Source organism: Falco rusticolus, chromosome 8 (genome assembly GCF_015220075.1).
Source record: "Falco rusticolus isolate bFalRus1 chromosome 8, bFalRus1.pri, whole genome shotgun sequence".
Lineage (NCBI taxonomy): Eukaryota > Metazoa > Chordata > Aves > Falconiformes > Falconidae > Falco > Falco rusticolus.
Genome location: NC_051194.1, coordinates 23,860,327 through 23,887,848, shown reverse-complemented (window position 1 = coordinate 23,887,848; position 27,522 = coordinate 23,860,327). Strand labels below are relative to the sequence as shown.

Here is a 27,522-nt window from a genome sequence, read left to right as displayed (position 1 = left end):
ATCATTGAGGTTGGAAAAGACCTTTAAGATCAAGCCTAACCGTTAACTCAGCACCGCCAAGCCAACCACTAAACTGTGTCCTCAGCGCCACATCTACATGTCTTTTAAATCCTCCCAGGGATGGGGACTCCACCACCTCCCTGGGCAGCCTGTGCCAGTGCTGGACAACCCTTTTAGTGAAAAAATTTTTCCTAATCACAGAATGGTTTGAGTTGGAAGGGACCTTAACCCTTCTTGTTCCACCCCCCTTCCATGGGACACCTCCCACTAGCCTAGGTTGCTCCAAGCTCCATTCAACCCAATAACCGATCTAAACCTCCCCAACACAACTTCAGGCCATCTCCTCTCATCTTATCTTTCATTACAGTACATCATCTTTGGTTTTAGTTGGCTTATGGTCAGCTCTTTCATCAGGACAGGACATGTCCCAGTGCTTCACCAGCAAAGGACATTAATAAAAATCTAAATACCAGGTCACTGGAAATCAGACAGCGCTGAGACAGTAACTCCCATTCAATCAGCAGAGCGCAGGCAGCTCTGCAGCCCTCCTCCTCTGCAGCCAGTCTTGGGCTGCATCTGGCCCACAGCAGGTCGAGAGTGTTGGAAATACACTGTCGAGAATATCTTGCTGAAATATACAGTGAAGATTCAAATGCAACCTAACTCTTGCAGAAGTGTTTTTAATCCACAGATTTCTGAGCAACAAACATCGAACAAATATTTTTGTTTCTTTAGTTTGGTGAATTTTTTTGGCTTTGCCACTGAAAAGCAGAGAAACCATTTTCAGGTTTGAATGGAGCCATTCCTACAATGACAATGCCTGTTGAAAGCCAGCAAAAATGTCTTTAAAAACAACCTATCTCCTTCACCATTTAAAAATACCAGAAAATGTGTTGATCTCAAATTCACAGAAGAAAGATGTTTTTTCAAAAGCAGAAACAAGATAAAGCAAAACTAACAATAGACTTTCACAGGTGCAGCACCTTCAGGATCTCCATCAGGCTATCAACAATGACATTCATCTCCCAGTAAGGCCTCCATTCTTATCTCGGGTTTTAAATGTTGTTTATCTCATTGCCAGTGCAATTCATTGGAGTTAAGCAACTATGTGTTGTTAGGAACCTGGGCCCCAAATGTCTAACTCTCACATTGGCAACTTATTTTAGCACTATAATATTTACCTTGCAGTGGTGACAATGGTTTAAGGTGTTTCTCTTCTGGGCTCCTTATTCAGACACCAAAGGCAATTACCTGTTCTCTCCATGTGCCATCACTCCTGCCTCTGGGTTCACGTGCTAGAGCTGACCGCTGAAATGATTCAGGTGACGGATGCTGCAGTGAGCTGACCAAGACAGGAGAGGTTCCCAGGTGATAACAGAGGGCAGGGGCACAGGTGAGGAGCAGCCAGGTGTGCAGGAAGCATCACAGACACAGCAGGAGGCCAGCAAAATCCCCGTGTTACTGCTGTGTGGCTGTCATTGATAAAAGCTCATCCTAATATATAAAAAAACGGACTTGAGCAAGGGGTTACTGGTCTCTGAAACAGATCACTAAATTGTTCCATGACATTATCAGAATTTATTTGGGCTAGGAGGTGACCAAGTTTTTAGCAGCACATTCAATTGATGGTTTAGAGGAAAGACGATAGTCTAGAAAAACACGACTGGCACAGGAGAGACAAGACAGGGATAACTCTGTTTTTGTAATACAGAGCCCGCTGAAAACCATTAGGCTTCAGCTCTAGAGCAAAACCCAGGAGCTTTTAAAATCAGTTGCAAAAACTCCAGCATGAGCAGGATTTCCACCCTGAATGCTTAACAGAAAGACAAAAAGCTGAGAACGCAGCTGAATTGAAAAGCAAGCCCATGCAACTCAAAGCTTAAGTTTAAATAGATTAAGGTAGGAGTTTAGGGAAGTTATTGTGCTTTTACTTTCATTCATGTAAAATCAGAATAAACTGGTTTTATACATGAATACCTGAAAGACTAAAAAGCTGGTTTTGTTGAATTTCAAGGTAGGTAAATTTAAAATTCAATACACGTTACAATCTACTCCAGATGATCAAAATATTGGCTGCTACAGCTTCTTCCTTAAGACAGTGGCTTCAAAAGCATCATTTTCTGAGGGAAGACCAGTAGCGGTGGCTTGAAAGGTTTTCCAGATACAGAAACACTCTGTTTCTGTGAAACTACAGGCTCAAATCCAAACTACAGGCAGAGGTTCAAAGCAACTCTTCTTTTAGGTGCAGATGAAGTTGAGTACCACATAGCCCAAATTCATGGGCAGTATCTGCCGGGGGGAGCAGCTGCTGCACTGCAGGACAGAGCTGTTCCCACAACGAGGTGCTGGCAGGAACCTCAGCAAGTTGAACGCAGGCAAACATGATGTCCTGCCCGGGACAGTGCAGGGGCAGAGAGCTGGAGCTGGGCTGGGGCACAGGGGGGTGTCCCAGGATGAGCACTACTGAGAAACCTGTATGTCCCTCCCTCAGCAAAGGGCATGGGCCGCATCTTGTGGCAGTAGCCTGAGCAGCTGAAATGTCATTTTCAAATTCAGAAGAAGAAAAAGCATTGCTGTTGCCCAGCAGTAGGAAAAGCTGCAGGAACAGGCGCAACTCCACAGTACCAGCAATGGGTTTCATTCCTTGGGAACACCTTCAGGCATAACAAATGGCACAGCAAATAAAGTACTTGCTCAGGAGAAGCAGTCACCCGCTTTCCCAAGCTGTTACAGCACTTCCTTGTTACAGAAGGTAATAAATCATGTTGTGTGCATATAGAAGATGCACAGCGAGCATGAAACAAGGACCTTGCCTACTGCCTGACTGAGGGGATGAACAAAGTGTGGAGTTGCCAGGAGCCTCTTCACTCACCACCACAGGACTGCAGAGCCACCCCCACTGCTTGTGAAAGGGGGGCTGTGGTGTTCTTCAGAGCCATTGGTAAGCTAAAAAACATTTTCCCATGTTTAATAATTGATACTTCCAGTTGTTGCTCTTCAAGTACAGCTGCAACTTCTTCCCTCTGCTCAGGGCCTTGCAATCTGTTATTCCTTCCACGGTACGTTTGATGTACTGAGCTTATACATCACCTTTCCTTTTAATATACTGGACTAAGGATTCAGCTTATCTATCAATTTGACCCAAAAAATAAGATCCAGCCTGTAACCAATGACTGCAGCAAAAACCTAGTTTTATGGCTTTGTTGCATGGCTTAAATTTAGTTACAATTTTCTAATTCAGGTGGATAGGCATGTTGAGACAAATTTAAATTTATTGTTTTTTTTAAAGTAGGATTTTAAGACTCCTAATCCACTGCTCTTTGTTTGTTTCCATGCTGTGTTGCCTACAGAGATTTCTGAGGCTAGTGTCCTGCAGAAGGTGGGGCTGAGGCAGCAGCAGTGGGCTCTCCCAGTGATGCTAGGGCAGAGCACCCATGGCACACAGGTGGCCACCACATTATCCGTGACACAGCGTTACAGCTTTTGCCTCACAAGCTCATCTCACATTTAATGGAGAACGTGGCCTTTGACTCCAGTTTCAGAGCTGTCAGCTTGTGCATGCACTTCACACGCAGCAGCACCTCGCAATAAAACCCACAGCGACACAGCTCCATCAGGGTTTTTGCCTTTTTTTTTTTTTTTTTTTTTTTTGCAACAGACTTTGCATTAAGAGTTTTCTAAAACCTAAATCCTCTGAACAATGCAGCACTACAAGAAACTTACTGCAAAGATATTGAGGTATTAACCCTTATGATAAAGGCCACCCTTATGCTTAATGACACAGGGACACAGCCATTAAAAAATGCATTAAATCCACATCAGACCTAGTCCTGATCCACGGGGCTGGGACAAGAGGAAGCCCCACTGGCTCCCACTCGAGGGCAGTGCCCAGGAGCATGTGCTGAGGCACAGCGACACACAAGCTGCTGCTGGGAGAAGCCTCTTGCCTGGTGCAAGGGGTGGTTCGTCAGGAAGCATAGGTGGCAGGGAGGAGGGGGGGGCTCTGAGATGGCTCTGAATTTGCTTTAAATACAGAAGTGAACACCAAGGCTTTATGGTGGATTCAGTCCAAACGCTGCATTTGGATCTGTTTCTGAGACAATTCTCAGACTCTGCCCCTGGTTTGGTCACAAGAACTAAATGACAGCTTAATGATATTTTACAGGTGTGTGTTTGCACAATGAGAACTGACCAAACCACTTAAGACACAGATGCCCATCAGCTGCAGCTACATCACCCCCTTGAACGCCAGCCCCAGCCTAAACCAGGGAGACTGGGGCTTTCCTAGGGACATGGACAGGCACAGCCCCCCTGAGTCCAGCACGAGCAAGTCTTCTGCCCAGCATCACCTGGCCACGGCCTTGGGGACCAGCTGCTCCAGACTTACCAGCAGCAGGACCAGACTTGGTACACTTTGTTGTGCCACTTGCCACACACCACTGTCATCCCAGACACTTTCTGCTTTTTCCTCTGAGGGACCCAGTTACCAAGGAAACCAACAGCATTTGCCCAGGCGAGGCTTAGTAACAGTTCAGCACAAAGGAAGGTAAGTTTATACATGCCACAGTTTGGGAAATAAGGCAGTTTATGTGACACATCCTACCCACACAGATTGTATTACTCAAAACCGCATCTCCTGTAATCCAGTCCTATTCCCCTCCCCTCATTCTGCATAACAGGGGATCTGTTCAGACAGGCTTGCACATGGGGACATGGAGTGACAACCTAGCAGCTCACTGGGGAAGAGGTCTCTTCTTGCCATAGGGACCCCCCAGGCAGGGCACACAGTGCGGCTCCCCAGGTCTTTGAGTCAGCTCCCTGCTGCAACACAGCTCCATACACAGTGGGAAATGCAGCGGCCATGAGTGACACCATCCCATTTCCATGGCTTCTTGGGAGTCCTCCATCCCTCACCCCTGGCCCCAAATCAACTGCAAGCCTCACCTAAACAACAGGGCTTGTCCCAAGACTTTTTCCTTAATTCTACCACTTTTTCCTTAACTCCACCAAATTCACATTAATTTTTTTTTATGCCTATGAACCCTGAAAAAGAGAGACCTGAAGCAGATGGAGGTATTTTGCTCAGCTGCCTCAGATTTTAAAAATAAAAACGAGGTCTTGAAATTTCACACCTACATAGGATTTCCTTTCCCTCCTAATACCCTCTGCGGCTCTGTACTTTGGGTTCCTCGCTACCAGTGGGTGAATCAACGCAAGTATTCAGATCTTGTTTCTGTGGAAGTCTATGACAATCTGTATCATGCCAGTGACTTAAGACCTTGCCCTCTGCCCAGTAACTCTTTACCTCAATGACAGCCTCAGCTGGATCCCTGATTTGCCACTGCTGGTTGCAGCTGTTAATACTACCTGTTGTAGACTAATAAATAGGATATTGCCACAACAAAAGAGGCTGCGGGCTTTCTAGCCACCCGACCGTGCAGAGGCTCAGCCTCCAAGCTTGTCTGGTCTCGTCACTGTAACTGGACTAACAACTGTTATATTGAGATTAGACATTAAAACATCAGGGTAACACATTCCTAGCTCCACATAGGAAGTTTTTTCTTGTTTGCCCAAAACAGTATAGAACCACAGAATCATTTGGGTTGGAAAAGACCTTTAAGACCGTCAAGCCCAACTGCTAACTCAGGACTGCCAAGCCCACCACTAAACCATGTCCCTCAGCGCCACAGCTACACGTCTTTTAAACATGTCCAGGGATGGGGACTCCACCACCTCCCTGGGCAGCCTGTGCCAGTGCTGGACAAACCTTTCAGTGAAGAAATTTTTCCTAATGTCCAATCTAAACCTGCCCTTGCACAATTTGAGGCCGTTTCCTCTTGTCCTGTCACTTATTACTCGGGAGAAGAGCCCGACCCCACCTTGCTACAGCCTCCTTCCAGGGAGTGATCAGGTCCCCCCCAGCCTCCTGTCCTCCAGGCTAAACAGCTCCAGATGCTGACTGAGTGCAATGCTATGCGAGAGTGGGGCCACTCAGCCTGCGCCTCAGTTAAGCAGCAAGCCACTATCCAGGCACAAGCATCACCTAAATTAGTCAAAATTATGCCATATATGAAAGCAGTTGGCTTTAGCATTGGGCACTAAACCAGCACTAGCACCACAAAGGAACACTGACCCTCCCAACAACTCCAGCTCCTTCAGTCCCATGTCCACCCTACCCTCTGTCTGCTCCTCACCACCTCTATCTACCCCTTGCCAGTGCCAAAAAAAAAGCTGTTTGAGCCATCTGTACCACACTGGTTTCGCTGTAAGTTACTCCAAAGGTTACAAGAGTTTATGACAATTAGGTCCCCAAGCCCCATGCAAGCATTTGTGGTGCTGCATGGGAGGAAGAGGGGAAGGGGATTTCTTTTGCTGGAAGTGCAGGCTTAAAAAAGTTTGATCACCCCAGGTATAGCAAGATATATGTTTTTTTTTTTTAACACCCGTTAAAAAAAAAAAAAAAAAAAAAAAGAAAGCTTTTTGTTTGAAGTATTTGCTAATAAAAAGGAGGATCCTGCCCCCACCTGGCTTCTCTGGAAGGGAGCAGCCCAACGTGGAGCTGGAGCAAGAAATCCTTCGCAGCAGCTTCAAAAGGGGAGCAATGGGCAGGATGCAAACACTGGCTCCCGAGCCACAATCTGCGCTCAGAAATGGGTAATGGTTCCGATTTTGGATCGAGGTTTGACTGGCAGAAAAGTAAAGATAATTATAATCTTTCTGGAGCTGCTCCAGTCATGCCATCGTTTGTTTGTGGGGTGCAGATGGGTCCAAATGTGCTGTGTGAACGGGAATATATAGGCCTTACCATCTGCTGCCGATGTGGGAAGGGAACCATAGTCCCCTCAGTAAATCTGTGCCCACCACTGAAAACCAGAAAAACAATAGTTTTATTCACTTTGCCTCTATAAATCTCTACCACATCATGTATTCTGTATTACACTTGCAGGCACAGACAGCTTTTGAAAAAAATTATTCAGCCTGCAAAGCTGAGCTGTCTCTCCCCGAGGGCCGCAAGGAGGAAGGGGGAAGATAAACCTGTTGGTCAAAATCCAGAGGCACCTCTTGCTTTCAGAAAATCAGAAATAAGGTTTAATTTTAAATCTCAAATTAGCTGAAGCCCAGATACCGTCCAAATGCCTTCCCCCTCTCCCTGCCCCAGCTGCCTGCTGTCCTGGACCTCTCACTCCTTCGCTGGGCTCAGCGTGACATAGTGGGTGTTGCTGCTGGCTGGCAGCAAAAATCCTATGTAAGAATGGGATTTTCCCACCTTACCTCAGTTAAGAGTTATTAACTTACCAATATGCACATTTTTTGCATTATTGCAGGATTCTCCTTAAATGCACCAGGAAAGGTAAGAATGAATGGTCTAAATACACAGAGGAAGAACAGTTCTGCCTGGATTCAGGCTGCTCTTGTCCATAGGATGGCGAAGAGGGGCTTGTTCCTCTCTGCATGTGTTTACCTTTAAGGAATAGTCCACCGCTGATATAGATAGGGTTTGGCTACTGCAGTGTTATCAGCGCACAGATCGCTAAAGGATTCTTCGTACAAGGTATCCACAGGGCAAGTGACACTGGGATTCACCATCTGCAGCTGGACTGGGGTTGCCACTGCCAGAACCACAAGAAGCCCGAAACAGATCTTGTATCAAAACCGTCCATATCAGACCACTTGAATGCCACTTTATCTCCACACCTTACCTATATTAAAAAAGAATATGAAAGAGGTAACTTCAAAAATTACTCAAAACCTGTGCGCTTCTGTCTGCAGGTGAAAAGCTTCAGAGCTAGTGGCTAATGCATTTTGTGTAAAATCAGTTGTTTTAACCACTTTGTCTCTTGCGTAGTTAAGCACAGGTTCATATTCTATGCCAAGGTCCAGAGGCCATCAGTGGAGCAAAAGAGGAAGGTGCATGGGTATCAGGTCCTGTAAAAGAGGGTCTTAGTGGTCTTATCACCTCACAGCCCACAAACAGTTACTAACATGAAACCTTTCCCTGCACAGCAGAAAGACCCTCCACAACCGATCGGTGCACAGAGGAACTGTGCTGTGGGCTCCTTTGTGGCATATTGCACACTGCTAGTCATGAACAAGTACCATCACGATACAAGGATCAGTGACAATTTATTACTTTGTTAAGTCAGAGCAGTTTTGATTTCTGTTATGCACCCGGTTGACATGTGCAAGAGCCGCTCTGCGGAGAGAGGAAATTTAGTTTAAAAATGCACTTTGGAAAGCAGCGTTCCCTTATTACATTAACACCTCTTAAGGAACAATAGTTCTCCTCACTTTGTTTGTAGAGACTTGTTTATGAGTCTGGATGAAAAATCCAGAAATCTGGAAATCCTTACAAAGATTCACATATCAAGTAAAGTTCAAGACTTGCCTTCATCAGCTAGCCTGTTCTCCGCAGCGTTAAACAGCACAGCCACCTTTGGCATTTCGGAGCAGAAGAGATTTGACACATACCAATAGAAGCATACTGCATATAGAAATGTGCTACCAATGGCAACCTGTACTGAAACACCTCGTCAAATATATTTAAAGCCTTTCCCCCCCAAATAAACACTTCTCAACCAACAAAGCAAATGGATTAGCGGTTGTTCAGTACACTGTATACAACTACATATTTTCTAAAGCACATGAAAATCCACATCACAACAGTAAGGGAACACTCATGGACTTGCACAACTTCATGTGGTGCGAGCCCAATGCTCTGGAGGTCAGCATCTCCCCGGCTGACCAGCCACTGCCGCAGCAGGGTGAGACCAAACATATACCCATGTCATCATTACCCATGAGCTTAAAAACAACACTCAGGTACTACCGCGAACAGTTGCAGCCACACTGGCAAAAAACGTATTACGCTAAGCAAATTCAAAATTATTATAATATACCTATGACCTTGAAAAACAAATTCTCAAGCTCACTTTGAAAATGGTATGGTGAGTCTAAAAGGAAAAAATTGATTATCTGGCCCACTTAATACAAACAGTCAGGTTTATTAGTTGTTTACACAGCTCTCATATGCATCCATTAATTCATGTTTCAAAGCTGTACATACAGGTAATAACAGAGTGTCCGTTAGGATTCAACAGTACAAGGACCTCAGAAGTGAGTCTTCAACAGTACCAGCATTTATACTAAATCTTTATTTATGTACAAAAAATTTAGACAATTGTCACTGCTACTATTCCACGATCTGCATCTCTTCCTATGACCCCCAAAGTTTGCCTACATATATATACACATATACACCTCTATCTGGAGAAGGAAAAAAAAAAGCAAAAAAAAGCCTTCCAATTCTGAAGAATCAGGGCAGAAAGCAAGACAGAACAAAAAAGTTAGTAACAAGAATTAACTCAAGATGTTGACTGTTCTTTAGTTTTGCATCTAATTCAACCTCATATTGAAGAACCACAGAGATAAATCAACATATACTGTACAACAACAGAGTAGTGACATGACCTGTGATTTTAAAAGTGGTAATAAGATCAAAAAAGTACTATGTTTTAATTAAAAAAATTATAAAAAAATAAAGAGAACACAGCAGCCCCTAAATTTCATACATCCAAGAAAAAAAGCCAAAAAGCAATGGCATTTTCTGTTAAAGTCTATTTACAGTTTCACACACTGGGTGTAAATGACTAAGCCAAGGCTCCCTTTGGCAGGTTTGCTCTACTCAAGATTTTCAGTTGTTGGATGCAGAAGTAAAACAGTCAGAGTTTGGCAGAGGCAAATGTTTTTTTGTGCACAATTAAAAAGCATAAAGGTATTTAATGATAAAAACATACTGGAATAAAAACCTTCAGAAATACTTATTTATGTATTTTTAATGGACCAATGTGGTGATCTACAAACTAAGGTTAGACAGCAGCAAGGGGAACACGAGGCAGGCAACAGGCACGCTGCCTGAGGAACCCTGTACTAAACCGGCAAAAATAAGTATGTGATAATGATGCCTTTTTTTTTTTTTTTTTAATAAAAAAATCACCTGATATTTAATTGGATTCAAAAGAAAAACGAGCAATTTTCAGAAAAGTTGTAGTAAAGTTAAGGAATAACAAAGTTAAGAGGAAAAGAAACATGCAGGGCACAGCCCAAGAGCGGGCATGGCTTTGGAGGTAACTCACCGTTCCTTCACCCTCCAGCAAAAAGCGCGGAGGAGGAGTAACGCAGCATGCAACACGGACACAGCGGCCAGCGCCAGGCAGGAGCTGGGGACAAAGCCCCGCCAAATGCGAGAATTGTGTCACACAGGAAAAAGACTTCAGCTAGACACAGCTAAAATCGGATGCAGAAGGATAAAGAGTGCAGAAAAAGCATTTTGCCATCTCTTCCGCCATCGGAACGAAGGGGCTGACACTGACTTATTCCTCAAAACTCCATTAAAAACATCACCTGCCCATGCGTTACTTCACGGAAAGGTTACTCTCCAAGATTACCACACGGATACAAATATTGCACAGTTAGAAATAAAGCCAAAGTCCAAACTTAACACATATGGAACGAGACTGTTCCGGTCGCAGAGCTGACTGGCAACATACCTTTAGTACTGTACAATGATATTTTCTTTTTTTTTAACCCAGCTTTGGTTTCACCTCTCTTGCTTTCTAAGCAGTTGCCTGTAACCCCCCCCACTCACACAGCTGCAAGTACCAGCGTGCAGTACATGAATGCACAGGAGCAGTACACTGCTGGAATCCCGCATTTTCTAGAAGAAAAAAGCATTTCACCATTAATTGTAACTTCCATTTGATTTGAAACTAACACACACATACTTATTACCAAACTTGTCCCAAATGCCAAAATATCTCCCAATACAAAGCCATTAAAATTAAATCAGAGGTTCGGCTGAACAGCGCATTTCACCCCAGGAACGCCTGGAGAACCCCACAGGCTATGTCAGAAATCACACTTTTGCTTGAGAAGTTTTACTGCAACACAGACATGCAGAATGTTTAAATGCAAACAGTACAATGCTGACAAGTGCTTTCATTTTCAAATAATAAATACTGGTAGGTTTTCAAGAATTAGCAATTCTGACATGACCTGTAAATGTGTCTATACACTTCTACACAGCTCCTCCCTCCCAACAACAATTCTAGACCAAATTTGTGATTCTTTCACTTCTTCAACAAGAATTAAAAGAACTGAATGAGTTCCCTTCAGTGAAAATCAGACTTTAAAAGCCAGGATGGACAGAGAGAGGCAAGGGGGAAACCATTAAAGGCATGTTCTGATAAAATTTCAGGAAAAGTCACTTTTCCTGAATCATAATTGATTCATATGATGATCATAATAATCATAACAGAATCATAATTGAACTTTATTATAATAAATAGCTTTATAAAAAGTTTTAGCTAAATTACTTTAATAAACATGCATTAAGTTTCAGACACAGAAGGGCTCAAGCCAAGAAATACCAGCCCTCACAAGTCTTGGGATTAATGTGAAGCAATAACTTTGTATATTCTGGAATGACATTTTATTGCAGTTATCGCTGTTAGCCACATTACTTTATGCATTTCTTTCAGAAAGAAGACAAACTTTTTCGAAAGAGAAGTACAAAATACAAGTGATCAAAAGAAATATGACCCTGCTCATATGATTAATGCGTATACATACGGGTGTTACTCTGCATTTGTAAAAAACAGATAATATACTTTACTGTAACTACATCGTTAGTACACTAATCTGGTAAGTTTACTTTATACTTCACGAATTATAGGTTTAGTGTCGCAGGACAGTATTGTAATCCATTACTTGGTCCAGTTGGAGGGCAAAGAGCTCGGCTCCCTCTGACACCCGCTCAGCCTCCTGGGAGAGCCAGGAGGGCAGACTCAGATTTAGAGCAGCACGTACGGGCCAAGTACAGGACTGCAGCTACAGGATTGGAGGTTTAGAGGTTTTGGAAAAGAACATAAGAAAGCTGAGGACATGCTGAAAACATTCATGAAAACATAATACAGACACAGGTTAAACGGGATGGTTACCATTCCTTTGTCATATGCTACCAATTCTTCAATTTATTAGCCAAAAAAAGTGCTCAGCCTTTCCAGTCGGAGGGGGTTTTGGTTTTGTTGGGTTTTTTGTTTGTTTTTTTTTTAAATCTTTGAATCTCTTTGCAGACAATACATCTTTCTCGGCCACATCTTCTACCCTCCCCAGAGTTTGATGCTGTAAGCATTCAGACAAGAGTAACACCAAGCTGATGATTTACAAAGAATGATTTACAGCCTTCTAGGTAAAGCAGCATTCTCTAACTTGATCCAGTATCAGCTAAGTTTTCTAAATTTACAGATAGGAAAAGCTTAAAAAAAGCCCAGCAACTTATGTCCTTGCTCACAAGAAATCTGGCCTAAAAGGCTAAGGGTGGTACATGAATTCAATCCTGTTATGAATAAAGGCTACCATCTGATGTGAAGAACACTTTCAAAAAAAAGTCTCTGTACAATATAAAAATTCACCGGTAAAATCCTAGTAAGGCAAGAATATAATTTCTGCTTATGATTCTAAATCACAATGTAAAAAAAGTTACAGTGGCAACCACTTATAATTTCTTGGGTTTGTACATTTAATATATTCACTGCAACAATTATATTCAAGTCACATTTGTATTTATAATACATATCACAACTATATGCGAAGACATTTTTCTTTCTTAGTGCCATTTTTCATGACATCAAACTCGTCCTGTAATGCTCAGTGATGCGCCATTTAAAGGCTTAGTACTACATTCATTTGAATTAGCTGAAAACTATTTTTCCAGACATAATTAGTCTGACAGCCGCAAAGTTAATGTTTTATTAGCCAACTAAAAAGGAACTACTTACATGAGGATGCTTACAAGGCCAAGTATTCTTGGATTAAGTTATTTAAACAGCGTTCCTTGAAAAGAATTTCAGCTAACCAATCTGATGCAAGGACAAATTTAGTATCTCCCTTCACAAAGCAAGCTAGCTATGGGATGTCTGATGGAAAAAGTGCTTGAAATGTAGAGGACAGAAAGAAACTGTAACAAATTCATTATAAATCATGTTAAAACTGATGTGTAGGGAGAAGAAAAAAAACACTCATTTACACACATTTAAATGCTTTTATAGAAACAGATCTATTTTAAGGAAAATGGAAATTGTCACAGAGGAGGAAAAAAATTGATCACTGAATTAAGTTACAGGCACTTGAGCTGCATAGACTGTAGAAGGTGCCCATCGGATACGTTTAGCATTCACGCATGAACACCTATACCTAGGAACACACTATAAAATGCATAGGAAAACAGCTGTTAAGCCTCCCTGGCAATAAAAAAAAAAAAATAAAAAAATGAAGCTAAGTAGATCCCTGTTCACATTTTCCAAGTTCTATATTCCACCTTTCCTCGCAATTAAAAACCTGCATAATTTTCAAATCACAGAGGCAGCATATTATAGAGATGACTTACCAGGTTTATTGTCTGCTAAAGCAAAAGAAACATTTTCAGTATTATTGAAATATGACTTACTGCTATGTTTTTGCCAGTAAAATGGCATTCTGCATCATGAACTTAAATAACCATTTTTTAAAGTCCCCCCCCCCCCCGGTTCTGTATAACATCCTAAGCATTAATTTCATGAAGAACAAAGGCAAGGCAACACAACACACAGAGGGCAAAAACACAAAAGCAATACAAATCCAGGGCGTGACTCGTGTTAAGACAATCAATTCCAAAGAATAACCAAATGAAGTTGAAAGCAGCATTGATGCAAAGTTCACTTGCTTTTCTATGGACAAAGCTGTGAGAAAAATGTGAATTGGCCTAGAGGGAAAAGGAAAAAGCCGTAAACAAGCAGCACATACAAAAAGGGTTTGTGTGTTCAAAAGTTTGCCTGCCCTTCTCCAGCTCTACCAGGTGACTAAATTTAAAAACATTTCCAACTTTACACAAAAGGCAAGGTGTGCAGGGAAGGACCGTCACAGCCACAACGCTACCGTGAGGGTACATACTTCTCACGTTCATCTCAGCAGTATCACAGCAGACACACTTGTTCTCACAAAGACCCTTCAGGCAAACAAACTTTCCTACAAAACCTCTCGCTGCAGCACCTGGATGACATTATTCCGCTTTCGCTATGCACTGCTGGGCTTAAAAGCATGATCGCACCAACCCCACAAGGTGAGAACTCGAAACAGTCACCTCTGTTTACAATGGGGTGACAAAAAGGTGCCCGGCTACTACAGGCAAGATCCATCATTGTTATGGAGACTGCAAATCCAGCATTTAAAATGAAGGTGCGTCCTCCCTTGATTCCTAAGCCCCGGCCAAGAAAGCTGCAGGCACACGGCGCATCGGGAAGCACCGGCCACCACAGAATTCTAGCTACTGAAGAGCACATCGGCCCTCTAACGTACCGTCGGATCACAAGAAGAGACAGAAAAACTCATCATTACACATGATGTGACACGCACCTTTTTCTGCAGCCAGGTTAAGGCTGGATCGTTCACCATCCAACACACAGACAACAATTTGACTTTTGAATTATCAACACTTTAGGGCACAAAAGACATTGTTTTAACAGGCAGTCTTCACATGTGCAGCTATTCCCAGCTCCCTGCTAGGGTCTGTTGCCACTCCTGAAATGAAGATGCAGTGACCTGGTTGCCCGGTATCTCAGATGCCACAGAAAGTGGAAGTGGCCAGGGTACCGAGAGGGAGAAGGAGTAAGCCTAAGTTTACTTATGCGTAAACATTAGATGTCTGGTTGCAACACAAGCTGTACCTGGAGAAAACCACCACACTTTCATGATACGGCCATACTAAGTCCTACTAATTGAAGCGAGGGAGTAAGCAGCAAATTTCAGCAAGTAGCAGATACCAGAATACTGCTCCATGATATTTTCTTTTTTTCATTAGCAGGAAAAACTCATGTTTTTAAAAACAAACAAAAACCCAACACACGCAGCCTGTGCAGGTTCAGGCAAAACCACGCAGTATTTAACAATACTAAAGCAAAATATTTTCAAAGGATGAAAGGGAAGACATAAGACTCAAAAACCAGACACTGAGGTTTATAAGCAAGTCTGCTTTTTCTTTTTTAAGACTAGAAAACGTACAATTCCATTTCATATGCAAGTGTGCACAGAGCTCATTTCTTGAAGATACTATCAGATAAACTGAGAAAGTCTTTGCATTAAATTGTTATTTCTTCAAACATTTATACATTTTGCAATACACCAGTTAAATACCAGTATCTATGTGCATGCACTATAAAGGTATGCATGTACACATTAAAATGTTTAACAAAGACAGCAGATTCCCTATCCAGTGAGCATCATAAAGAGATACCAAAAAATGTATTAAAAAGTTAAATTCTTTACCTGCCTTTGTTAAATACAGGGTTTTGAAACTGCCGCACTTCTTTTCTCCACAAATTCACAACATGATCCCTAGCAAAGCAGGCAAATGGGAAGGCAGGCGGGCTGAATGGATTAACCCATAACCAAAGATAAGCACCTTAAAAAGTTCAAACTAGGCTTTTCCTTTAAAATGTCTTTTCCATCCTTATCAGATGTATGAGGTAAGAAAGGAAAGGACATTTTAAACAAAGTTTTGTTTCATTTTGCTCTACTCCCCAAACACACATCTCCAACATAAGAGCCTACGATCGAGGCTACGTACGCTTTCACAATACTGACGTTTCAAACCATACAACTCTCACTCTCGTCCCGTTGAAAAACCTGTATCCTTTAAAATGGTAACTGGGAACAGCTTCTGTGCGAGGTGGGACACCCACCTGTTAGGTCCTACAGTAAGAAAAGATAATCACATAGTGTTCTGACACCTCGTTCTAGCTCACCTGGGGGCCATGCAAGGGAGTTCTATTGTCAAGAAATACTGCCCTGAAACTTCTGTGGGAACACGATCGAGGGGTCACTTAGAGCTTTGCAAGTAGTGTAATCTGTTCTGCTCCCCATCCCAGTTCCACCCATTGCATATATAGAGAGATATATACATTTTTAAGCTATCAAAAAGAAGCGTGCCTTCCTCTGGAAAACACTTAATACAGAGTATGATGTGTTTTGTAAGATTCCAGTGGGACTTTTAAACACACTTTTGTGCCTCTTCTTTGGTTAAGAAAAAAAAAGATGACATTTTTCCCTTTATGACAGCTAAAGGTACTTCTACTGGACTCAAATCGTAGAGTGAACAGTACAGAAAAAAAAAAGAGAAGCAGTACCACAGGACAGCATGACATGCACTTTTTGGAATCACCTAATCAAATGATGACTACAACAACAAAAAGAAGAAAATCTGTTTCATTTTAAACTCTTTGGCAAGCTTTTACTGTTTGCCGACACTGTAACTCAAAGCTCGATCCCCATGCCCCAGTCCGTTATGGCATCCTCCCTAATTGAAAAATCACGTGAAAAAACAAGCAGTGGTCTTAAGAGAGAAGTTTGTTTTATAAAGTTCTGGTGAGCCAACTGCCTGATGGATGTTACAGCCATACAGATAACAAAGGAAAAGAAGTTGTGATGTGTTGGCTACGTCAAATATTAGTACTACTGTCAACATACTGATTCAGCTTTACACACTGGTCTGAACAGATTGCAATTAACCTAAAATTGAGGTATAAATATACACAAATATGTACAGTACACATACAGGAAAATATTTTTGCATTTGTAACATCGGTAACCTTAAAAATACTGGAAAGTTGGTATCTATGCCGTTGATTTGCTTGCTAATTTACTGGAATAACGAAGCCAACATCTTCGACTAGAGAGGACTACAATGGAATAATAGAACCCAAAATTAAAAGCTCCTTCCTCTCACTTCATCTTCAACATGCTCAACATTGGACTGTTCTGAGTGGCTGTATCTTGAAACGAAGGTTGATCACAGCTTTTAAATACAGCATCTTCAGAGGAAAGCAAACCGAAAACCAAGCTGGAGCCACCAACTGCATCTTTCATCTTGCTGAATGGCCTTAATTTATATACACGTATGTGTGTGTGCATCTATGTAGAAAATAAAGTTGAGATCAGTTCAGTATAAATACATCTAACCCATTAATTCTGCCACTGTGAAGGTAATCATGGGTGCAACTCTTTTTAAGCAATGTCTGTGCAAAGAGGTCATTAAAAATCATCTGATCTTAAGTCTTGACATCATCCATTCGAGTCCTTGGCACAGTCTGCAAACAAAAGAGATAATTTTTTAAGGAATACAGCCACTTCTCAGGACAGCTTCAAAGATAATGCCATGGCACCAATTTAAATTCTTCCCAAGAACTCCGTGATTCTGACTGAAGGAGTAACTTCCAGAAACAATCCACTCTGACCACAGCATTTCCTAGACCATCTTAAGCAATCTACGGGTGAGAGACTTCAGATCCCAGCACTTCAAGAAATGCACGGAAGTTATCTCTACTTATGATTATTCTTAATAAACCAGAACAGATTTTAGGTCATTTCCATCCCTGCCCTCATTAGGCCCAAAACATATTAAGTTTTATCACTGTGAGGGGAGACTGTGGATTTGATGTGAAAGCTGGTTTTCAGATCACACCGATCACAAGCTGGTACGTTCCGAGCCCAAAAATCTTTACAACTACTAGACAGGGGAGGAGTATGTATTAAAACCAAACCCTACAATAAAAATACCAAAATAATTCAAGATTCCCCTCTGACAGACAAGAACAACTCTTACCCCTCTCCAGTTAGAGCACAGCAGGCCTGAATGTGCCACTGATGATCCTTAATTGAAGTCAGTTTCAGAAACTGAGATATTTCAGCTACTGTCATACACTCTTTAACATCTTGCTTGTTAGCAAAGATCAGCAAACCAGCTTTTTTTAAGTCCTAGGGAGAAAGAAGAAAAAAAGATGCTGATCACAAATCAGCCCTTGGAAGCAAAAGAGGTGGTACCAGACTAAAGAACCTTAAGCCCTAGCAAAAAAACCTCAACTATAAAACGCTGCAGGCTGACTGACATGTAACTTCAGAAAATCCTTTGATCCAGCAAACTGAACGTCCCATTTTTGCTTAGGACGAGCTGTAAAACCACACTGGCTGTTCTGCTGCATGCCGCGAGGCTCAGAGGTCCCTGTACCTCTGTATGTGTGCGGCTGCAACAAAGCCACACGCCTCCAACAGCCAAGGCCTCCCGTTTAACCCCGGCCTTACAGCTCACTCCTGCCTGCGTATCCAAATCAAGCACCTTCTCCTGAGCACAGCTTTTACCTACACACCGCGCTTAGGTATTAGCAAACGGTTAAGACTGATTTTATAGTACCAAATTAGTAGGCTGTGTGCACAGGGCAAGGTTGGGTTACCCCACCAGAACTTTCTAAGTGCTGGTAAAGCCATGCCAAGTGTGCTGACACCGTGGCACGCCAGGGCCAGAAGGATGCTCTGCCTGCACAGCAGCCCTCTGCAAGGGAAATGCTGCCTGTTAAGAAGCATTAATGTGCCACAGACAGCATAGAGCAAGCTGCGGTAATATTTTCCTTAGAAGATACACAGAATTCATAGAAAGTCGGCACTTACACTGCTTTAGAATCGAAGGATGGACATCTACACGAACAAGGACATTACAATAAACTTCTTCATAAGGCCCATGTAAACTTTAAAGCATCAGTACTAACAATTTGGAGAAGAGCAACTCTAGGGGCAAGTTTATTTTATCTTGGGCTGCTTGGAATTAAACTAGTACAGGCATGTATTACTGAAAATCTTTCCCTCCGAAAGTAAAAAGGTCTTCCCAGGAAGCCAAGACTACTCGTTCACTTAAATACCTATCAGACACACTAATTTTTACAAGCAGTAAAATTAATTCCCAAACAATCTACTGGTCCAGAAAATAACTGGAACTGACCTGGGCAACTCAATTTTGCCTTAACAGAAATTCAATTGACCTGCTTAGCAGAAAGAAAAGATTTCCAAGGACTGCAAGGAAAAGCTATTCTAAATAAATATTTGACTTTCATTTCAGCTTATAACCATTACTGTTCTCTTCAAACGTCACAGCACCTAGAGAGTTAGCAGAATACACTGAAAACATCCTGTTGTGAAACAATGGGCACATTTACAGTTACACGGATGCTTTCGGAGCACAGAAATAGTCTCCCAACACAAAGCAAGGGCATTCATGCTGCTTGAAGCTCCAGACTTTTCTCATTTCAAATTCAGTCCGTTAATAACTTCTGCATCTTCCTTTACAGATTACGAACCAGAAGACGCAGATTTTGTTTAGCGACAGCAACAGACTGAAGAGTACATCTCTGAAATTCTAATTATGACAGCAGCAGACCCAATGGCAACAGTCCTTCCACGCCACATTTAACATTCCACCACAACCAAGAAAGCCAGACCTACTTTATTAGAATTTATTTTATTAAACACAACTTTAATTTAAATACCAAAAATTAGAAATTCAAGACACTAAGCAAAGCACTTGTTTTTTCTCAAATGCTTTAGATTACTATGATCACTCAAGGGAAATACACAGGCAGTCTTCCCCCTTCCTGCAGTCTACTGAACAGTGGCTACAGTTTAAATACAGATGTAATATTTTGAGGATATAATGCCATTAATTATGCACACATCTTTGTATTCTGACACTTCAATTTGGAATCTCGGTGTCATCTCATACAAACTGATACAGCTTGCATTCTCAGTTTGCAGAGTTTGATCTCAGCAGCAGCAGTCAAGTTTATATAACCCCCCCTTTTTTTTTTTTTTGCTTTTTTTTTTTGAAGATTCAGCAAAAATCAGGCTCCGGTCCCGCTGCACCGCATGGGTAGGTTAAAGACTTCGGGACATTCAGGTCATGCAATAGGTAACTCCTTGTCTTATACGTCAGTCCAATACTTATGACTCAGACAGTTCAGTTTTAGACCTGACACTGGGCTCAGTTTTAAAGAGGGTCTTGACAAGTCAGCAAATTATACTCTCATTCTGCAATTCCAAGTGCACAGAGAATGCCGGCCCCGACAGCCAACGGCAGGCCATTTCTTCAGTCTTATAGCTGGCTGCTGTAAGACGTATTATTAAGGCTGTATCTGTTTCACTGTGGAAACAGAAAACATCAAGCAACCATGAAGCTATCAATAATAGTAATTAAGTTTTGGAGGAAGTAATGTTTTTTAAAACAATCTCATTCAGGTATTAACATGAATTGAAGTATAAAACTCACAAAAGTCATTTATAGGTCCTAACTTCTGTTTCAATGTAGCACTCACAAGTTGAAAAGCTGCTTTTGTGGGAGTTCTCTACAGTAATTCAGCATGAATTTACAGCTTTATTGGGAGCTTCACAAAAGACAGAGCCTCTGGCAGGAACAAGACAGCTCTGATACAGTACTACCCGCAGCTGGGGAAGCACAACTGCTGCTCTTTGCCTTGGGCTTCACTGGAGAGGCCTCCTGCCATTCTGGTCTGTCTGCAGGGTAAGGGGGAGCTTTCACAAAGAGCATGCACATCTGCTTCCCTTAACACGTAACATCCAGATCTTATCCACAATAAATATTAAACCAAAGAAAAAACAGGGTCTACTCACCTCGTGTGCTAACATTTTATACAGTTCTTCTTTAGTCACAGAAATTCTCTCTCTGTCTGTGCTGTCCACAACAACTATCACAAACTTTAAGAAGTGAAGAGTTGTTAGTTGGAGAACAAACTATCTTTCCAGCCACACATTTTTCAGCAGGACAGATTACTGTTCCCATGGCATTATCCAGACAGTTAGCTGCATTATCAGATATCATCCTATTCCAGACACACCTCCCCCAGCCAGAGCATGATTACCCGCAGCACTGGTATGGATTACAACTTATGCCGTGGTTTGTATAGCTCTGACACATCTTTTGACTTTTTGTTTTCCATTTTCAAGTGAAAAATTTATACTGAAAGCAAGTGTTACTCTGTAATCCCAAATCCGGTTTTGTTCTTTGCTTAGCATAACCGAGGCAGCACGCTGATCTCTCAAGTAATTTCTTGCAGCCTTAAAAAGGTAAACTGTATCAGCTTTCTCCATCTACTTCAAATACTAATACGCAAATAAATATTTGCAAGGGATTTAAAAAAAAACAACCACCCATAAGCTCAATATTTCAAAAGCAGACACACAGCTATGCATCATAGCATCTTACAAGGAAGCGCAGGAGAACAAATCTGATTATTAAAAAAAACAACCCTTTTTTAAAACCACATTTGATAACACACAGGAAACACTGATTTAAATCATTATTTACTCAAGTTCAGTGTATGTGCTGCAACTTCATCGCTAAGAAGTTCTTAAAATTACTGGGGGTGCTTAAGTAAATTGAGCATGTGAGCTTGCAAGATGGCGCTCCTGCAGTCTTGGAAGAAAACTTTTGGGCTTTCAGTCTTACTCCTGAGGGGTAAGACAGGTTTTAAGAGTACCTGCTACAGAGACAGAGCAGCCACGGTCCACAGGAGGGGACCTGTAAACCTGGGGATCTGTAATACCAAGACAAAGTGAGCACTTGCCCTAAGGCCGCAGATCCCCAGACACAGAATCCTTATGAAAAAGCTGTTTTTAATGGCAACTCCGTATTATGCATCTTGGATAAAAAATATAAAAGCAAGTCTTACAACAGCCTGCTAAAGAGAAGACTTCAAAAAAATCCACAGAGGAGTACCCTGCAGTAGCTACGGTAACATTCAAAGCACAGTTAATACAGCCCTCTGGAAGCGTGGCCGGTGCAGATCTCTGGCACGCTGCACCCCCTCTGCCGGTGCAGATCTCTGGCACGCTGCACCCCCTCTGCCAGCAGTGGTTGCACGGTGTCTTGCAGCAAGGCCTTCACTCTCACCTCTGTGTTCGTATAGTAGGTGTTCCACGAGGACCGGAGAGACTCCTGCCCTCCAATATCCCACATGAGAAAGCGCGTGTTGTTCACCACGATCTCCTCCACGTTACTGCCTATGGTGGGTGAGGTATGCACCACCTCGTTCATCGAGCTGCGGAGGGAAGAGAGCGACTTGGTGAGGAACTGCAAAAACCGGCACATTAACTGCGTTACATCAAGCACCTCCAGACTCCAAACTGACCTCCTGCCATCAAACCCAAACCTGATGGTTACTCCGAGGTAGAAAGCTTAGTGGGACAATTACAGCAAACACTCCGTATGCAGCAAATGGAGACAAGGTCTGACAGCAGAAGGCAAGTAAAAATAAAGATAGCAATAAAAAAGGACTCTGTAAACTATGTAATAATTGAATTATACAGCTGAGAGAGCATTCATGAACAAAACTGTATTACCATTAATTAAATCATAAAGCTGAGAGAATATCTGCTTCAGAAGCTGTTTTAAGCAGTCAGCTTTTCTTTTTCCAGGCCGATTTTGGCACGCATGGGAGAGAGCAGTTGTTTTGCTTCAAGAATGTGGTTAAGCCACAAGATTTCCGAAGCTGCAGAAAAACAACTCATCATCCAGCTGCACCAAATACACTACATCTTGCTCTCCTTCCAGTGCAGGCCCCTGAGAGCATACTTTCTTCGCAATTCAGTTGCTTTATGTCCAAACATCCTTCTCTTCTCCCTTCAGCACAGTCCAGTAACACTGCTTTTTGGAGACAAGCGCAGACATTAAATATTTGAAATATATTGTTTTAGAGGTGTAGTGCAACTTTGTCATTAAGACCACCAGTTTCACATCAATAGTGATAACCAAATGTGTTCTCTGGATATTCCTCAAGTTCAAATTATTTACTGTGCGGGATATGCAAAAAAAATTAAAAGTAGCTTCAACAAAAATGTCAACCATTTGCAAAGAACATAATTCTTCTGATAATATTGATGTTTTTTCATTTTATATGAACATTTTTTTAAGCTTTAGCAGAGCTTTTAGTTACAGTGACAGCAATTTGAGACTTATAACTGGAATACTACTTGATGATACAGAGAACCAAGGAGATAAAGGGATGGTCCTGTGTTCTGGAAAGGAATCCCAGTTACCCCGTGTCTTAGCAGCATATAACAAGCAACCTTCTCACCACACACATTTGAAGGCAACTATACAAGAGACTGATTAGAAGAACAAACCATAAAACCAAACTAAGGGTAACACTGACATAAGAAAATGCCTGTGGCTGATCCCATATTTAAAGAACAGGTTTTGCCAGAGTTCTGGCTTGGAAGAGACTTATCACGAGACCCCTTTCCTTGGCTGCACCTGCAGCCTTTCACATTCTAGCTGCTGGCACCTCACAATTTGCAATACGATAAGTGGGTTTTTTCCTCCTCCCCAGTGAAACAAGGTGAGCGTGAAGCTTAATGGCATTTCTAGAACACTGGATCACAAAATCCCAGTGCTACCCAAGGGGAGGGAAGACATCTGAGTAGAAGAACAGGGCAAAATGAAATGTCTGTGGAGCTGCTGCAATCTGTCAGAAGAATCACCACTCCAATGTCTGCTGTGACTCCCTCTGATACCAAAGAAACAACCAGTACACTAACCAACGCTAGCCATCCCACTAGTTATCTCTATCCATCTCACACAAAAAGGGTTCAACGAGTTAATTCACGCTCAGAACACTTATCTACCACTAAGAAACGTGAAGAGGAAAAATGGGATATGCACAGATGGAGGCAGGGTTTCAGCAGTCAAGCAGGACTAACAGGGGACAGCTCTCACACAGTGGCGAACAGGGGAATACAAGAAGAGAGAAGGGGAAGTCCTGTGGAGCTAAAAAGGGTATGAAAGAAAAGGAGGCATACGGAGATCCACTGTACAAAAGGGAAAAGAAAACACTGAGACTGCAGAAATAAGATAAGAAGAATCATGAGACATTTGTGAAGGAAGTGGAAAGACACAGGCAGCATTAAAATGCACCAAGGATGGCCCTCAGCTGCAGCAGTTACTAGTCTTGAAAAATATTCTTCATTCTATTTATGCTTTTTAAAATCTCTCACTCCCGATTTAAATAACAACAACCAATTTCATCTTTTCACTTTCTCTGCCGAGTGTGCTAGGGCATAAGAGGCTGGAAATGCTGCCCAAGTTTCACATTTCAGAAAGGCAAAAGCAGATCACAATTTGACAAAACCCAAACATTTTAATAAAGCGTATTTCAAGTGTAGGGTTAGACCAGTACAGCCATATCACTTAACAGGAATTATATCTGATACTCACTCAGGAACACTTCCTAATACCAGACTACTTCACGTGAGAAACTGCAAATCTGTTTCTGTTACAAACAGACCTTGAGTCGCCTGTCCCACCTAGAAGCTTCTGAGCTTGCAGATGAATCCGCACCCTTTTATCAAAATGCAGCTGAGGACCAGAGATACAAGGCTCACACAAGTTTCATGTACACCAGCCGCAGGGTTAATGCAATACAAACACAAGTCGATGCCACTACTAAAGGCAGAAGCTGCATGACAGCATGGGCTGCCACCGATGGAGCTGTGCTGCCCTGGGTTCAGCCAGCGCTCAGCCTTCCTCCTTCATCCCATACCACAAATGACACGAAAGTATGTCTTGGGAGACAGGACACGAGTCATGGCAGGGAGAGGTCAGGCTCCACTGCTTTGCCACTCACCAAACAATTTGTTTGGTATTTACATGCTGCAGCGTGGATCAGTTCAGCAGCACTGTCCTGTGGCTAACCCTCAATGTAATCATATTTTATGGAGCTGGCAAACAGTCTACACGGTGACACCAAAGGCAGTTGTGATTAAGTGGTAATAGCAACATAATCTGATAAACAAAAGCTCTGGACAAAACCTTCTTGATATACCAGGCAAAACGGAGACCTTTCCAAACTCTAAACACACACTCTGACCCACCGCCACCTATACTTCAATCTTCAGTGTAATGCTCTCAAAGGAAAAACTAACAAGGAAAGCAGCCACAAGTCAGAGTAATATATACGATGCACACCTCGCGATACATGAGACATCTCTGTGGTTCATACTTACAATTGATAAAGAATGGTCGTTTTTCCTGCATTATCCAGGCCAACAATGATTACCTTGTGCTCTGAAATAAAAATATCACTAGTAAGCCACATAGTTAACTTTGCCATCACGATAACAACTGTGTTATGAAACAAGGTTAGCGTTGCGTTTTAGACCGATTCCCTAAGCAAATACTGCCAAACTTCAGGTGCCGCATTTCACAGGCGAAGAGCTTTTGCTCGTTTGTCTGTGGAGGTGTACAAACCCATGTGCTGTTCCGAGTAGGTAAGCAACTGTCCATTTTTCCCCATCTACACATCTACAGGAACGATTTCTGAGAGATTACATGTGGACTTTTCCTTCTCTGAAGTGCTAGCGCAATCTCACGCTGGAATTCTCTCCCAAGCTTCCACACATTTTTGTGGATTGTAACAGACTGTATTCTCTATTCCCCCCAACCACAGCAGCTCTCCAGAACACATGCTTACACATGTTAAATGTTCATTTCCAAGGCCGCACTTTTATTATGGCCTGCAACACCTTAATCTCTTTGCAAAGAGCTGTGAAAAACCACAACGATGCTGATCTGCGCCATCAGCAGGGCAATCCACCTGTCTCCCTCAGTGTCCTCTTTTCCCTTCAGCAGGCTTGGAACCCAGCGAACAGTTCTGCTGACGAGTATTTTACAGTATGCATTCACCCACTTAGTTTTAGATGAACCAAGGAGTGCTACACAAAACTACTCTGACACATACACGAACACATTTTGGAGCTCAGTGTCTGAATCCATTATTGTTTCTATTTAGCACCTTCTTTCCTATACGTCACAAAATTGAATTTGAATTCTACAGCGGGTCTTGTCGGGCATATTGAGATTTATGATTACAGGGCCAGCGAGCGCTGCCTGCTCTCAGCTAGGTTACGCAACTTTGACTTGCACAAATAACCTTGGCCTCAACAGGACTATTCACGCAAGTAAAAGCTTTGTGCGAAGGGGCTTCCTTCCCCCCCTCCCCAGCAGTCCGCAAGGGCGACAAAAAGCCATTATAAACCTGCCCAAGCTTCAGATGACCAGAGATCAATTCCTTCTGCTGGCAAAGTACGCTCGCATTGATCTGTCACGGAGGAGAGCGGGAAGGGACAGGGGTCAGGTAAGCGGGGTGTTCTTGGTTTTAATTTTATCAATATTGTGTGGTTTTGCAGAGTTGTCTTACATACCATCAAATACAAACTCCAGTTTTAATAACTTTGCATAACTGCACAATATTGTAAAAATGTCTGCTTACCTGACCCCACATAACTAGGAACTTTTGTTTCTGGTGTGACGCTGCCAGCGTATGGATGTTAGGAAATCAGGTGCAACAGAAGCTACAGAGAACCTTGGGCTGGACGCTACAAGACAAAAACACGTTGTTGTATTTGCGCTCGACGTTAACGGGCACACGCTCGGGGCGTGCAGGCGTGAGCGCCCCAGCCCACTCCAAACCAGACCTAAAGCCCCTGCAAACGCGTTACGAGTTACAGCCCCCGCAGCCCTTCCCGCAGGGCGACGGGCGTTAACAAGGGAACTTATAAATAACATTCGCTCCCTCGCCGGGGATTTGCCCGATACCGAGGGCCCGACACCGCGGGTATCGCCTCAGCCGCCGCCGGGCGCACTCGGCCCCGTCACGGCGGCGCTGAGGCGTTAAGGCGCCTGAAGACGAAACTCCGCGCTACGCCGCCCGCCGGTGCACGGCACCCCCCTGCCGGGGAACGCGCTCCCCAGCCACCCAGGGAGGGAATAAAGAGGAATAAAGGGTTAAACGCAGCCCCCCACCCCGCCCCGAGCCTCCCGGCCGCCCCCCCGCGGCCCGGGCCGAGGCAGCGCCCCCCCGCCCCCGCCGCCAGCCCCCGCCGTGGCCCCGGGACCGGCCCCTCGCCCCGCCGGCCACGGCCCTCAGGCCCCGCGCCCCGGCCCGGCCGCCGGCCCTCACCCTGGTGGTTGAACAGCCTCCATATCCTGGTGAAGAGGATCCCCATCCTCAGCCGGGGCAGCTCCGGGCCTCGCCGGCTCCTCAGCGCCTGGCGCGGGGCTACCCCGCTCCCGGGCCGCGGGCGGCTCAGGGCCCGGCCCGGCGCCCGCTCTGCCGGCGGAAGGGCGGGCTGGGGCCTCGCCGGGCCTGGCGCCGCTCGGACATCGCCGCCGCCCCGCCGCGCTCGCCTCGCCGCCTGCCCGGGCCGGCCGCGGAGCGGGAGAGCAACGCGCCGCCGCCGGCCTCCCCGCGGCCACCGTAGGGACGGGGCGGGCGCGGCTGCGGCGTCAGGGGCGGGGCGGGCGCTGCCGCCATTACGCGGCCCCGCCTGAGGCCGCCCCCGCGCCCGCGGCGTTTTCTGGGTTCTGCGGCAGCTGGGGCCCGGCGGGGGGGTCGGGCGCTCAAACCTGCCACCGCGCGCGTAAAACCTCAAGTGTTTGGGGTTTGGGCTTTTTTGTGTGTTTGTTTTTAAGCCGTTAGCAAGCAGGTTCAGACGCTCCGTGTTAGGCCGGAGCCAGGGCACGGGGGGTTGCCCTCGTTTGGCCCGGCCCTGGCCAAAATGCCGCTCAATTCCGCCACCAGCGGTGACCCGCGGAGC

The 27,522-nt window shown here is 43.7% G+C and overlaps 1 protein-coding gene across 4 annotated transcripts; it reads right to left on the bottom strand.

Annotated features, from left to right (window-relative positions):
- Window positions 1-10,574: 10,574 nt before the first annotated feature.
- ARL5A (ADP ribosylation factor like GTPase 5A) lies at window positions 10,575-27,129 on the bottom strand. 4 transcript variants are annotated; one of them, XM_037397333.1, is made up of 7 exons: window positions 26,886-27,118; window positions 26,196-26,301; window positions 24,931-24,991; window positions 21,821-21,968; window positions 20,542-20,625; window positions 17,693-17,844; window positions 10,575-17,177 (listed from the first exon to the last, which is right to left on the bottom strand). In XM_037397333.1, the coding sequence occupies exons 4-7, from the start codon at window positions 21,962-21,964 to the stop codon at window positions 17,129-17,131; spliced, it is 429 nt and encodes a 142-aa protein (XP_037253230.1). In that variant the 5' UTR covers window positions 21,965-21,968; window positions 24,931-24,991; window positions 26,196-26,301; window positions 26,886-27,118; the 3' UTR covers window positions 10,575-17,128. The 4 variants fall into 4 exon arrangements, with proteins under 4 accessions (XP_037253230.1, XP_037253228.1, XP_037253229.1 ...); XM_037397331.1 differs by lacking the exon at window positions 26,196-26,301 and having other exon boundaries at window positions 26,886-27,122; XM_037397332.1 differs by lacking the exons at window positions 20,542-20,625; window positions 26,196-26,301 and having other exon boundaries at window positions 26,886-27,129.
- Between the last annotated feature and the right edge of the window lie 393 nt (window positions 27,130-27,522).

Excerpts from the sequence above, each read along its gene's own strand:
- ARL5A (XM_037397331.1), bottom strand. The coding sequence starts at position 26,931 with ATGGGGATCCTCTTCACCAGGATATGGAGGCTGTTCAACCACCAGG. Across the intron at positions 24,992-26,885 it reads GAGGCTGTTCAACCACCAGG|AGCACAAGGTAATCATTGTT; the intron begins GTGAGGGCCGGC and ends TTTTTATTTCAG. Across the intron at positions 17,178-17,692 it reads TGTGCTCTAACTGGAGAGGG|ACTGTGCCAAGGACTCGAAT; the intron begins GTAAGAGTTGTT and ends TTTTGTTTGCAG.